Source organism: Caretta caretta, chromosome 17 (genome assembly GCF_965140235.1).
Source record: "Caretta caretta isolate rCarCar2 chromosome 17, rCarCar1.hap1, whole genome shotgun sequence".
NCBI lineage: Eukaryota > Metazoa > Chordata > Testudines > Cheloniidae > Caretta > Caretta caretta.
In genome coordinates, this window is record NC_134222.1 from 8,377,151 (window position 1) to 8,392,171 (window position 15,021).

The 15,021-nt window shown below is 44.7% G+C and overlaps 1 protein-coding gene across 10 annotated transcripts in view; it reads right to left on the reverse strand.

Moving 5' to 3' along the window:
* The window catches only part of HNF1B (HNF1 homeobox B), an 81,214-nt gene that overhangs the window by 22,107 nt on the left and 44,086 nt on the right, over positions 1 to 15,021 (reverse strand). For 7 of the 10 annotated variants that reach the window (XR_012665307.1, XR_012665308.1, XM_048824161.2 and 4 more), the window contains 4 exons: positions 13,566 to 13,729; positions 8,880 to 9,012; positions 8,054 to 8,245; positions 5,213 to 5,331 (listed from right to left, as the gene is read on the reverse strand). Coding sequence is in view for 7 of the 10 variants with exons in the window: in XM_048824161.2 (XP_048680118.1) it covers positions 5,213 to 5,331; positions 8,054 to 8,245; positions 8,880 to 9,012; positions 13,566 to 13,729 (608 nt within the window). In the remaining 3 variants the exon portion in view is untranslated. Of the gene's footprint in view, positions 1 to 5,212; positions 5,332 to 8,037; positions 8,246 to 8,879; positions 9,013 to 13,565; positions 13,730 to 15,021 lie in introns of all 10 variants that reach the window. The other 3 variants (XR_012665309.1, XM_075120676.1, XM_075120675.1) reach the window with 1 other exon arrangement.

The window sequence follows — 15,021 nt, forward strand, 5'->3', positions numbered from 1 at the left end:
AACAACAATAAACATCATAACTGGGAGATAAGGAGCCACCAGGAGGCCTCTATGACATGTCATTAGGGATGGGCCTCACAACTATCTGATGTTTGCTAATGCAATAAAATGGTGGCTCAGCCTTAAGTGTTGTCAAAGGAACTGGGAGTTATTTACCCCTTCCAAGTCTAAACAACCATCTGATAAGAGATCAGCAATGTGGTGATCAGCCATGTGGTGCTGGTGAGCCCAGCCCAAAGGGGCGGCTTAACCACTTAAGGCAGCATTCTTCACGGTTGAGCCAGAGACACCGGCTGTGCTCCTCTTCCTGCTTCCCAGCAGGATGGGGATAGAGCACTGCGACTGGTCCATAGGGCAGGAGCGGGAGAGCCACCGTATAGGTCAGAGAGCAAAGCCTACCACCAAGCTACATAGATAAGCCCCATCCACTTTTGGTCTGCCGGAAGGATCCTGTGAAAGGCTAGGAGAGGGAAGATGAATCACGGATAGGCTTCGCATGAAATCTCTCCTTCGAAATGTCTCAAAATCTTATACATACAGGAATTTGCATTGGGCATTTCAGACTTTCCTGAGGAAGGAGCACCCTGGCCCCCCATTTTTATTGGTCTGTCAATCAATACAGATTTCCCACCCTGACCAAGTCTAAACAGTGGCATTTACCTATTTAGGAATGGGAGTGGAGACCATCTGAGGCACACCCTCTTCTCGCCCTCCTCCACACACACACTGAACTCCTTCCAGATACATTTCTTCTTTTGCACCCATTCTCTTCCTCCTGCAGCAGCCCATCCTCATAAGATATTATAATGCCCTTCTTCACCACACACCACCACCACAACAGTAGTTTCCAAGAAAATGGTAGGGTCCTCCTCCTACTTTGACCTTTTTAAGCCACCGCTTGTATGTGCCACTCTCCACTATTAGCTGGGATGGTCAATCTGCTCAAGTGCATAAGGTTCCTCCTACTGACTGTTCTAGCAACAGGCCTCAACCCAAGGAGATGTACGTCTTGGAGATGAAGGGTCTGATTTTAATGCTCATCGCTGTATATGTGCAATGAGTAAGTAGCCGTGCTGTCTTATGCATTCAGCTGTGGCTGGATACAAAGCTATTTTAGCCCTGGGCCTTGTGCATTTAAGGTGAGTGTGTCTACCTGCACATGGCTTGGCATAGAACTTTACCATTGGAACCACTAGCATTATGCTTTCAACATCAGCACTCATGTCCTTCTGAACACTCAGAGCAAAACTCTAGTTAGCAACCAGTTTGAGGATGGGGGTCAAAGGATCCCTGTGAAATGACACGTATGAGATCAGGAAACAAAAACCTTTTTATTAAACAAAGCCTTCTGACTCTTTTTTTGTCGTCTCAAAATAGAGCATAAATCAGTTAAATGATCAGCTGATGCCGTAGGGGCTGATCCAAAGCCCCCATCTAGGGAAAGGCTCCCACTGACTTCCCTGGGTTTTAAATAGTCCCTTAATGTCTTCTCTTCAGAATTCTGCTCACCTCTTGCTAAAAGCAGTAGGTTGCAATGAAAAAAAAAATCAATGATATTTAAGATGAAAATTATTTCTTGCCTTTGCCCCTAAAGGTCAAATGGTGCTTGCAGAATGGATTATAGAAAAGCAGGCCCATCTATGCATACTTGGACCCGGACACTTAATAATGAGCTTTGGGACTGCTGAGGGTGAAATTTATTCCAATGCACAGACCCTTGCATCACTCAACTCCCACTCTAGCCCTACTCTTGTGGACTTAAAATGGGTCTTAAGTGGTTCACTTGCCTGGTGCCAGGCCTGTGCCCATGGAGAAATTTCATTCTATGCTCAGTACAATTTGCATGATCAGGTGCTATGGTTGAGTAACATGGTATTTGCTTATTATGCTCAGCGCTTGTTTGCATGGGATAAAACAAGAGTACATTAAAAAAATTCAAGTAAAATAGTGGGGGGGGAGGGAGGGGAAAAGAGTGGCTTGATTATCTTGGCCAGCCATGCTTCAAGGTAGCTGATCATTCTCTCCAACGAAGGGCATAAGCCGTCATTAGGCTCCATGACAGGCCTAGCGGGTAGCATCGTGCGCTATTTTGATTAAAAGAACATTTCCTGTATTCAGAGGGCTTGTTTCAACAGGCAAGCATCAAAGTCAACTAGGGGTAAGCCAGGATAATTAATCAAGAGAGAAGTTAGGGCTGAGCGCACACCAGATGGATTGATAAAGCCTTTCAAAGGAAATGGTATTCCCTAGGAGTGCTGATGCGCCTGATTGCCCGACTGATTGAGATTTGTGGGCACAGATAAATGTTTTCCCTGCACACTACAAAGAGTGGGAAACCTGACAGGAGTCGCAGGGGCAGTGGGATTTGGAATTACACTTTCACCTTCCATTTTGTGAGAGAAAGGTTCTGTGGCGGGTCCCACACCCGGGGCCAGATCGTCAGCTGGCATAAGTGTATCTCCCTTGACTTCAAAGGAATGCCGCCAAATCACACCCACTGGGGATCTGGCCCACTGACTCCAATGGAGTTGCATCAGTTTACACCAGCTGTGCGTCTGGGTCATTGTCTTGGGTCGGTCTTACACAACCCTGTTTCTTCTCATTTTTAATAGTGGCAGATCCTTCCCTCTGCCATCCTTGCATGGAAACTTTAAGGGCATCAATGAAGATGAACCTGGGCAGCAATTCCAAACATTATTTGCTGTGCATTTGTTGCAAAGATTTTTCTCTTCCCACCGTCAGAGCTTAGCAAAAAGAAGTTTATCTGAATACAAGTTCAAGGTTGTCTCCTATTTATCTAGTAATCAATAAGGGCCACATATTTCCCACAGTCCCCAGAGCACTTTTTTTTTTTTTTTGAAAGGGGCTATTGTCTGATCTGGACACTAAAAAGGTAGGGCCTGATTCACCTTCACTGGTGTAAATCTGGTGTGATTCCAATAAAAGTTTGGGGACTAGGGACCAGATTCACAGCTGGTATAAATCAGCATAGCTCTATTGACTTCAATGGAGCTGTGACAGTTTTTACCAGCTGGGGATTTGGCCCAATAATTTCAATGCTGATACACACAAGCTGAGGATCTGGCCCCAGATTCTGATCTCATTTCCACTCATGTACATTTAGTGTAACTCCAATGACTCTGACAGTTACACTACCTTGTCTCGCTTACAGTTTAGAGCCGGTCTCTCAATATGATCATTCATTGGAGTCATTTTCAGTAAGCCTTGAATGACAACAAAACAGCAAAAAATCATTTTGATTCAAGGAAGTTAAATTGACTTTGATGGAGTTATGCCAGAGATGAACTTGTCCATTGACTTTGCTGCACTTATCAAAGGCTCTGCATACCACCTTCAAAAGACAAGCCTGGGAGCTTGAATTCATAACTTTGCTAGACACTAAAAATCATGGTCTTCATAAAGACACAGGATTTATGATTTATTACAACAATCTGTAACCCACTAATCTCCCTCTTTATCCTATGACTACAGGGGTGTTAATGGGCCACTTCATCTTACATGGTCTTAGAATCTGTGTGTTAACTACTTATGCTAAACAATCTGTTCCATCTTATATTTAGCTGGTGTGACACTCTGAGTATCTTTCCCAGACCTGAAGAAGAACTCTGTGTAGCTCTTTCACCACCAGAAGTTGGTCCAATAAAAAGGTATTACCCTCACCTACTGTCATAAATATAAAGGGAAGGGTAACCACCTTTCTGTCCACAGTGCTATAAAATCCATCCTGGCCAGAGGCAAAACCCTTTCACCTGTAAAGGGTTAAGAAGATAGGATAACCTTGCTGGCACCTGACCAAAATGACCAATGAGGAGACAAGATACTTTCAAAGCTGGGGGGGGAGCGGGAACAAAGGGTCTGTCCGTCTGTGTGATGCTTTTGCTGGGAACAGATCAGGAATGCTCTTCAGAACTGCTGTAAAAAGTTAGTAAGCAATCTAACTAGAAATGCATTAGATTTCCTTTTGTTTAATGGCTGGTAAAATAGCTGTGCTGAATGGAATGTATATTCCTGTTTTGGGGTCTTTTTGTAACTTAAGGTTTTGCCTAGAAGGATTCTCTATGTTTTGAATCTGATTACCCTGTAAGGTATTTACCATTCTGATTTTACAGAGGTGATTCTTTTACTTTTTCTTTAATTAAAATTCTTCTTTTAAGATCCTGATTGCTTTTTCATTGTTCTTAAGATCCAAGGGTTTGGGTCTGTGTTCACCTATGCAAATTGGTGAGGATTTTTATCAAGCCTTCCCCAGGAAAGGGGGTGTAGGGCTTGAGGGGATATTTTGGGGGGAAGACGTCTCCAAGTGGGCTCTTTCCCTGTTCTTTGGTTAACACGCTTGGTGGTGGCAGCATAGGATTCAAGGACAAGGCAAAGTTTGTACCTTGAGGAAGTTTTTAACCTAAGCTGGTAAGAATAAGCTTAGGGGGTCTTTCATGCAGATCCCCACATCTGTACCCTAGAGTTCAGAGTGGAGAAGGAACCTTGACACCTACCTTATGCTTTTTAAAACGAGTCATAATAAATCAACACAGCTTGGTGTTACATCTTCATGCTAGTCATTTTTGGGGCCAGGTTTTAAGAAGAAAATGAACTGGATTCACAATGGGTGACAGGTGTTGGGCTGAGAGCTCTGGAGACTGGAGTGAAGTCCTCCATATATACACTGAATAGGCACAGCCCAAGCCATGCGAGGACAAGCTTTCCCCTAAACAGATCTGCCAACATGCCTTAACTCTGCTCTGGGATCACATATAGAGGTAGGTGAATAGCTCACTCTCCACAGCCCATTCACGCTGGGCCCTCTCCTTTGAGTCTGCCATTAAGAATGCCAGTTACCAACATGGACACTTGTGCACTATGAACAATCCTGAGACCACCCATTAATTTCCACGCAAAACATTCAGCTGCTGTGATTTATATTATGCACCAGTCATCCTGGTATTTAGGGCTGAATATCCAACACTATCCACAAACAGCAACACACAGGCCTTTGGATCAGCTTTTGTGAATTCTGATGTGGTCCCTGAATATCACTCTTAGAACAGTGGAACTGAGAAGCAGACACTGGGGTTTATTCACCACCAGATGTATTGGATTAAACTCCCATTAGCAGTAGCAGGCGTACCAGGGAAGTACACCCTGAACCGTTCACACTGAGAGAATCCTATCCCACTTTCCCAGTATGCGCCATTACCTGTTTATTGGAAGACATATTGGTTAATGTACTGATGCTGCTGGTATCTGTGACCACCATGGCTGATGGAAACCGGGAAGTGTGGGAATACTGGGGAGGCTCCTGCTTGTGTGCATACACTATGAAAATGAAGAGGACAGACAGCAATCATATAAATGTCTACAGTCTTCATGCAGATGCAAAGCAGTCAAGCCAAAAGGTTTTCAACACATTTGTGGGGGCTTTTTTTGGAAAAACAAATAAGAAGGAGTGCTCTGCATCCTCCTTAGAGGTCTGGAGAATCCACCTGATTTCTCTGCAGCAGCAAGCGGAGAGATTAAAGATTAAAATGGCCTGGTTTGATCCAACAGCTGTAGACCCTCAAACCACTTTCTGGGAGGCCATTCTGCTGGAGAACCAAATGTACAAGCCAGACAATGAGAAGGAGTGCTGGACAAGAGCATTGGAGGCAGTGCAGGAAAATATCCTAGATGAAGTCAGTGGGAGTTTTGTTTACCAGGCTGACCGGGAATTGGAATGCCTCATGATCATTAAGAAGCAAGCTCTTTGTCCAGCTGAAAAGTGTGAAGCAACTTCCCATTCTGTTCTCCTCAGACAGGAAAAAGGTAAAAATAATTCTTAACTCTGGTTGGTTGTTTTGAAGGGCTTGTCAAAAACCGTTCGATAGAAAATTGTTTTTTTTGCAAAAAAAGTCTGCTTTCTGAAGAAATTTTGGATTTTTTATCAAATAATGGAATTCCCCAAAACTGAAATATTTCAGTTATGAAATGCTGCTGTAGTGCCTCATGAGAATTGTAGTTCAGGTTCCTCATGCTTTAATTCTTCTCTATGGCTGGTCTCCTCAGACAAACTTCATATCCCATGGTGCACTACTACCATATAACTGCCATGAGGTACTACCTCCTCTCATCAAGATGAGACAATGATGCATCTTGGGAGATGTAGTCTAACCAGGGACCCTAGTGGAGAGAGGAATGGATGCATGAGGTTCCTGAACTACAACTCCCATGAGGCACCACAGTGGTATTTCACAATCTAACTATTTTAGTTTTTGGACAAAATATTTTGCACAAAATCCAAATTTTCTGTGGAAAACATACATACACCCCACCTCCTTTTCTGACCAGCTTTAGTGTTTCGCAAGATACTCCATCTGCTGCTGCTGTCAAACCTCAGTTCAAGGACCTATGTTATATTCACCAACCAGCTGGCCAAGAAGAATTGGAAGAGTCTTCCCCTCACAGTCTCTGCTACTCCTCAGTTGGCCAAAGGCTTATTCTTTAGTTAAATGAGGCCCCTGGCTGCCTGGAAAAACTAAAAGCCAGGTATAAAGGCCATGTATTCCATTTGGCAAAACACCTTGTTAGTCACAAGGACCAGGCCAGCCTGCTTACTGACTTTTTATCACCAAGGCAAGGATGTTTTAAAAGATTTGTTCTTAAGCCTGAGAACATGCTACAGGTAAACTACACCTGAAAATGCAATAAACATAACGGGAGCATACACTAGTTTACAATTAGACTGGGGTCTTGGAAAATAGTAAAATTGCAATTCACTTATATTATGCAATTAGGCATCTCAACCGCATTGTACATTTAAGCATCTTGCAGAACATGATTCCCCAATAATTTGGGGAAGGAAACCCTGGACACAAAAGATTTCTTACTCTAATCTAGGTCATAAAGTTGTTGTTTTTTTTAAATGATCATGAGAGTGTAAATGTATTGGACACAATCTGAAAATTTTTGTTCATAGAACTATAATATGAGAAAAACTCAACTGAAAAAACATCAACAGACATAAAAACAAAGGCATCATTTGAAGAACATACAGGTAGTTCATCCTCCCCCACATACCTATGTTCTAACTTCCTCCCCGAAGTGCAAAGACCATAAGAAGTAAAAGGAAATGGTTGGGATTGTCAAGGAGACTAAGGGAGTTAGGCACCTAAATCTTATGGATTTTTACTGACTCTCTTTGAAAGCCCATGCCAATAAATACAGCCATATGGAAAAAGTTATCATCTGTCGCCTGCCCAAATGTCCACAGAGCTAAACCTGTTTATTTTTCAACACCTGCCTGGCCCCCTAACTCCAATAATCATGTTGAGTGTACCTTAAAAGGGTGGTCCTATCAATTGCGGTTAGAGAAGAACTCAAAATTTCCTTGGATAGCACACTACAGGCAAGCACAGGCGCTATGGGGACACAAACAGAAGATCCTCAAACAAATTCTGCTCTGGTGTAAATCCAGAATAACTCCGCTGACATTATTCTGAATTTATGCCCGTGAACGAGAGCAGAATTTGGCTCCTGGATTTGCAGACTGGGGATGAGGAATAAGTTTATGCAGAGGGAAGGTGCACTCTGTATTCTAAAAGAGGAGCAAATACATGTACTATGGAAGGGTGAGACGGGAGGGGTGTAACAATGGGGAGTGGGCAGCATTAATTGCCCTGTGTTGGTTCCCTCTGATGAAAACTGAGTAATTTCCTCTTTGGGTTCTCACATAGTCCTGAAAGGTGAAGTTCTGGTGTTTTCATTCCCCTGTGCTCTCTGGGATTAAAAATTCTTCCATAGTGCAGCCTTTTTATCTGACTGTTTTAGGGCTGGAGAGTCTGAGATTCCCCCCTGAATCAATCTACTTTGGAAAGGGAATGTCCTAACACCTGCAGGAGAAGATGACCCCAGTCATGAGTTCGAATCAACGAACTGGAGGGGTGGAGAGGGCAGGGAGGGGAGAAAGCAAAGTTAATTCAAAATGTATTTATGACAATTGGCAGTTATAATGCAGCTAAATCCTTCCCTTCAGGCCTCAACAAATACCTGACAAGATCCTTACTGTGTGAATTCTGCAGCTGCGTCACTGTGGCCATAAAAGGCTGCTGTGTCATATGGCTGGGCGACTGCTGCATGAGTGGCTGTTGATGAGGACTGTGTAGCTGCTGGGAAAACTGGACGGGTTGTAAAGCTGCCAGACTTCCGGCAACACTGTTGATAACAGGGACGCTCTGTGCCTGGGAAGTATTTAGACCTATGAGAACAGAAGAGAACGAAACAACATGTCAAGATTTCAGTGCAGGTGGAATCAGAAACAGAGACAGCTGCTGCAGTGGAATAAAAATTGAGATGAATGTTATCTTCATACATTGGAGATACCCACAAGGGTTGTGCTGTATGCTGTCTGCTTCTCTCTGCAGTACAGCAGGGTGTGCAGTAAACCCTAGTAAAGGAAAATCAAAGGGTTTTATCCCCCTCTCAAATACATCTGTTTTCACAGCTTTCAATGGAGTTCCTCATAGTTTATGCCTAGAGCAGCTGGTCAGATCAGGTCTTGAACACACTGGGTGAAATCCTGGACCCACTGAATTTAATGGCAAAACTCCCATTGTCTTCAACAGGGCCAGGATTTCACTCATGACACAGAGCCACTGCTTCCCTTCCCCTCTGAACTTGGTGGCGAAACACCATAGCATGCGGCAAGACCACAAAGTGCACCAGTGCTGGAATGAAGAACATTACTGTACCCAACTGGAACCACAGAGGAGGGGGGATTCAGAGCTGCAGAACGGAAGTTACTCACATACTGCTTCTAAACATACCAGCCAAGGGGATAAAAGCCCCATCAACAGGAGCGTACTGAAACTAGAGAGTGGTGAGGCACTTACTTTGCGCGATTGCCATGACGCCAGAGAGCGGTGTCATGATGAGGTTCTGGGACTGTTGTGGGTTGTGATGGGGCAAGCTGTGGATATTGGTCAGGGTACTTACAGGGGGCAGCCCACCTCCCGAAACAGAGATCTGTCAAGAAACCAAAAGGGACAACAGACGTCAGAGGTGCAATGGACAGGAGCTGGGTGACCAAACAGCTCCTAGACAAACAAAAGTGACTTTGGCTAGGGCCAGCCATACAGAAATGACTCCCTTCATGCATGATGAGGCTGTTTCACAGAAAAGACAAGCAAAATCATCTCATGGAAAGTGATCCAGTCAGTCGGGGGGACTCCACAGTTTACATCAGTTGGAAGCTCTCTGGGACAGGAACTCTCTTTTTGTTCTATGTTTGTACAGTGCCTAGCACGATGAGGTCCTGATCCATGACTGGGGTTCCTAGGTGCTACTGCAGCACAGTTAAATAAACCACAACAGCAACAGAGAGAGGCATTTCAGGAAACCTGCTTCCACTGCTCCCATCAGTCTACCAGATCCTAAATTTTGGATCCTCAAGTCACACTGCAAAAACTCATCTTTTTGCCCAGGCCTTTTCTGAGTAAACAGCAATGTCGCCAATTCTTGAGAGTTCATTGCAATTTTCTTGGTATTTAGTGTTTTATTCTTAAAGCCTCAGATCCTGGAGTCATGTGATTATGGGAGAGTCAGAGGTTTCATTAAAAAAAAATAAAATAAAGCACAAAAAACCCAATAACTTTCTAGCTCTCTGGTTACAAAGGAAAGGTGAAAAATTTGAATAATAAAGGTTAAAAATACAGAAGGCAAAGAACAGACCCCACATGTATTATTTTTAAAAATTTCATGAATTTTTAAGCCAGTTTCATCATTTTAGGGGGCCAGACTCATGATTTTTGAACTGCTGCAGCTGGCAATACTGAAACAGGCTATATGGTGGAGGAATGCTAGTTAAGTGACTCTGGTTAGGTTTAGGATCCAATTCAGCAAGGGACATAAGTAAATGCCCAACTTTAAGTGTGTGACTTGTCTCATGGACTTCAAGGGGACTGCTCATGTGCTCAAAGTTACGACACATGCTTATGTGAACGTCTTGCTGAATCGAGGTCTTGATGTTTCAGACAGCAACCCAACTGCTTATACATGGGTGCCTGAAATGAGGTTGTTTAGGCCTGGTCTGGAGGGGAGATATGTCCCACTTACAGCCATCACTATAACTGCACTATTGCAAACCCTGGTGCAGACAAGGCCAACTGCTTGACATCACAATAAGCTTTCCCAGTGCATATTGTGGCTTTCCTTGTCTGCAATGGTGAGGGTTTGCACCAGTGGCTGAAATTGGGGTCCCTGATGCAGGCAAGGATTCAGGTACCTAAACAAAACCAGTCTAATTATCAGAAGTGCTGAACATCCACAAATTCCACTGATGCTGATGGGAGTCGCAGGTGCTCATCCCTTTGAAAAATCAGTCCAGTTTTATTTAGATACCTCAGTATGGATTTAGGAGACACTTCGGGGTCCCCGGTGTGAAATTTTTGGCCTCAGTTTACGAGTGTATCTTGCACATGTGAGCTTGAGATGGGCCTATCTTTAATTGAAACAAATATATCAGTGGATTTCAGAACATGAGAATGAGTCAGATTTTCTTATCCGATATTTTCCCTCTTCAAAAAGTTCCTCAAGGCCAGCTTACACCACAGCAGGTGTGCAAGTCAAACAATCAGTCACAAAACCATGGAAGTCTCTTGCAGTTTGGGCTAATTTCAAACTTGAGATTAGGACCAAAAACTTGAACCAAAAGAAACCGCTAGAGATCACGTGACCAAGAAAGTATTCAAACCACATCATTAAAACAACCTTCCACTGTCATAAAACAATGACAAGCCCAAACTCCTTATAGGTTCAATAGCATGTGCCTCAAACAACAACATTATTTTAAGCCGCAATGACTTCCTTGGCTGTTGTTAATTTGATATGAGATATTAGAGAAACATGTTTACACACTGGAAACGACAGCCCACAGCATATTTGTGTTAAATAACTTGCAAGCACTAGCTAGCTCTGTGGAGGAGATCAGACATAAACTAGATAACAGCTCCATACGAATGGAGGACCATAAATGTTGTTGATGGTGCTGTACATCCTACACTTAAAGGGGCTGGTTGAGCACTGTGTCAAGCTGGGTAAAAGCTTTTACTGCTGTACATGTTTCTGTGATGGTTAAAATTGGTTCCATTTCTGCTGTAACTTGTTCAATTTCAAACAAGCACCGGCGTGCTTTTTCCCATGCTGCCCCTCACACTTGGGAGGAGCTGCCTGTAAACATCTGCAAAACGACCTCATTGTCCTCCTCCAAATCCTTCCAGAAAGCTCTCCTTGGCTGTGATGGGCTACAGAAACCTTGTTAACAGTTAGGCAGCTAGAGTGCAGAGACCACTGGCTATCATCATGCTGACCAATCTCATCTAATTGTGCTTCCTCCATCTGTCTGTCTGTCTAAGCACCTGCGGTCTCTTGCATAGGCCCTGACTCTGTGGCTGCTCCGGGGCTGGAGCACCCATGGGGAAAAATTGGTGCCCCTGCCCCACCCCAGCTCACCTCTGCCTTCTCCCCTGAGCACGCCACTGAGTCCTGCTTCTCCCCCAGGCTCCCAGCACTTGCGCCGCAAAACAGCCATTTCGCAGCAGCAAGTGTTGGGAGGGCGGGGGGAGAGGAGGGTGAACACGGCATGCTCGGGGAGGAGGCGGGGCTGGGATTTGGGGAGGGGTCCAATAGGGGCATGGAGGGGGCGGAGTTGGGGTGGGGACTTTGGGGAAGGAGTTGGAATGGGGCCGGGGCAGGGCCGGGGTGGGGGCAAGCACCCACCAGCGCCGGAAAAAGTCGGCGCCTGTGGTTTCTTGTCTTATACGGAGACTGTAAACTCTTTGGGGGCAGGGACAGTCTTTATTCTGTTTGTACAGCGCCTATCACCACGTAGTTCCTCTCTGTGACTGGGGTTCCTAGCTGTTACTGCAATACAATAAAATAAATAAGGTGTTTGGGCTACTACTTCAGAATACTCTCCTGAGTTTTAAAAGGAAAGGCTCACAATGCCTTATCAGTCATTTTATTCATTGATTTTTAATGCCTGATGTGTCATCTATTCTTCTGGATTATTTTTTATTATTATTCGTGATCTGCTTAGAAATGCATCTCCCAAATTTTTGGGGCATGTGAAATCTGAACATAGGGCGTCATTTGAAAAATCCAGATCTCTCTTTGCAGTGAGAGTCAAACCTAACATTCAGATTCAAAGGCTTCACTGTAGGAAGTTGTTAGGAATCTGGATTCAAATTCTGTAGCTTGGGCCCACTGATATTTATTACCATTGCCCCATACCTTTTTTCAAGGCTCTCATTAGGGAAGTACCTGAAGCCAGTTCCCATTGTCCTAATCTATATTATGACCAGGACTCATTTATATTTCAAAAGCCTGCGTGTGGGCCACCATCTTGTCTCTCTCACCAACAGAAGCTAGTTCAATAAGAGAGATTACCTCACCCATCTTGTCTCTCGAATACCATGGGACCAAGACAACACTGCAGGTCACCATCTAATTAACACATTGGGGAGTTGAATGGGGACCTCCAGAGTTAAATGCATAAGCTGCTACAGCTTGAACTACAGAGCCTTGTTTACTGGGTCTGTAATTAGAGCTTGGCATTTTCAAAATGTTAAAAAATAAAATTGGGTCAGACCAAAGCCAGAGGTTTTTTTGAAATTTTTTGGGAAATTGAAGTTGAAAAACATTTTCATTTTGGGTCAATTGAAACATTTTGTTTAGCTATCCACCGTTCTGAACTGTTTTTGAATGTCTTAAAAAAAGAGAGATGATTCTGATATAAAAAAGGCCCTTTCAAACTGAAAAAAGGAAAAACATTTCAATTTTTTAAAGATTTTCAGACAATTAGGTGAAATCGACATGAATTGGCAAAATGTTTTGGTGTCAACAAATCTGTATTTTTTGCCCCCCCAACCCCCCGGAAAAAATGAAGAAAAAAATGAAAAAGAAAAAGCTTTGGCCAAAACTATTCCGCTCAGCTTGAGCGGTAACAGATTCCCATCCTCCGTGAACCAGGTGCGGAGGAGGACCAGTAACACACATCGAGCAGCAGGTTACGAGTGTAGGTGTTACCCGGGATGCGTCTGTGTGTGTTTGTCCGTGTGTGTGTGTTGGGGTCAGAGAGGGGAAGGGGCTTGCTTGTAAAGGAACTGCTTCCCTGGTGAAACTTAGAACTTTGGAGGGCTTAAGGAGAAAAAAAAAATGAATGAGCATTTTATCAACACGAATGTCAGCGTCAGCAAAAAACAAACAGTGATCCACCCTCTGTGCTACTTTACAAGGCATTCAATCAATAAAATGAGAACGGTCCTGTGTCAGGTTTATTGGCTGGGTTCAGAACGTACACCACTACCTGGCGGGGAAAGCTCTGGTCCAAGCGCTGCCTTTGACTCATGGCAGCTGGGATTTATTTTACCCCGCCCCCCAGCCCTACAATGCTTCATTGTTTAACGTGGGCCTTGTGTGAAACTTTAAAAAAAAAAGAAAAAAAAAAGTCTTGTTTGTTTTGCCTGCTGGGCCCTCTTATCTTATCAGCTTTGGAACTACAATAGGCCAGGTGTACTCACCATTTTACCATCAGGTGAGAGTAAATTGTGGCCCGGGTCCAACCCTGCTGGAGAAACCTGCTGTAGGACGGACTGGCTGGTGGTCACCATGGCGTTGTTGCCGTGGTGACTGATTGTCGAAGAGGAAGTGACCTCATTGTTCCCCTGCTGGCTGTATCGGACTCCTGCAAAAACAAGGCCAAGAGCAGTGTATTAACAACCCCCATCAGCCAGACAGTCATAAATAGGGTTGCCAACTGTTTAATTGCACAAACCGAAAAACCCTTGCCCCGCCCCTTCTTGGAGGCCCTGCCCCTTCTTGGAGGCCCCCCCCCCCACTCATTTCATCCCTCCTCCCTCCATCGCTCTCTCTCCCCCACTCTCACTCACTTTCACTGGGCTGGGCTGGAGCTGAGGGGGTTCGGAGTGTGGGAGGGGGGCTCTAGGCTGAGCCTGGGGCAGGGGGTTGGGATGCACAAGGGCTGTGGGGTACAGGCTCTGGGAGGGAGTTTGAGTGCAGGAGGGAGCTGAGGGAGGGGATTGGGGTGCAGGAGGGAGTGCAGTCTCCAAGCAGGTGGTGCTTACCCCGGGTGACTCCCGGGAAAGACCAGCATGTCAGCACCTAGGCCCAGGGACAGCAAGGTGGCTCTGCGTGCTGCCCCTGCCTGCAGGCGCCGCCCCTGCAGCTCTCATTGGCCGCGGTTCCCAGCCAATGGGAGCTGCAGAGTCGGCACTCAGGGCGGGAGCAGCGTGCAGAGCCCCTGTGGACATCCCTGCATCTAGGAGCCAGAGGGATATGCTGGTCGCTTCTGGGAACCATGCGGAGCCAGGGCAGGTAGGGAGCCTGCCTTAGCCTCTCTGCACTGCTGACCAAACTTTTAGCAACCTATTAAAATCTCCCAGATTGGTTTCAGTAGCCACCGGGAGATTGATTCCAATTCTGGGAGACTCCCAGCCAATCCGGGAGGGTTGGCAACTCTAGTCATAAAGCATTTTCATTATATACGACAGGTTAAAACAGCAGCAAACAACAAGTCAGCATGAGATGGTGACATTTCTGGGGAGAAAAAAGGACATTTTTCATGGCTTTTATTTAAAATAAACAATAACAATAATAATAAAAGACACCAGGGATAAAACTCTTCTGATACCGCATAGACAGAGACATCTGTACATCCGTTACCAAGGCGGCCACGATAGTTCATGATCTTGTTGCTCTGTGCCTTTGTTACTAGTCTTACATGTGTGCTTGCAAAAACACCAGGCCTCATTACTGGTGTTGTTTTCTTACAAGGAACACACGAGATGGGCTCAAGCGGGACCTCAATTCCTAACACTCCAAAAACTCATGAGATAGAGCTCTTCAGAGCCAGAGATTTGCTTTGGGTCTGTTTTTAATCTTCTACGCTGATTGAGAACAGTAGAACTCCTATCCATGCACCACAAGAGATGGGAAAAATTGTATATGAACCCACAA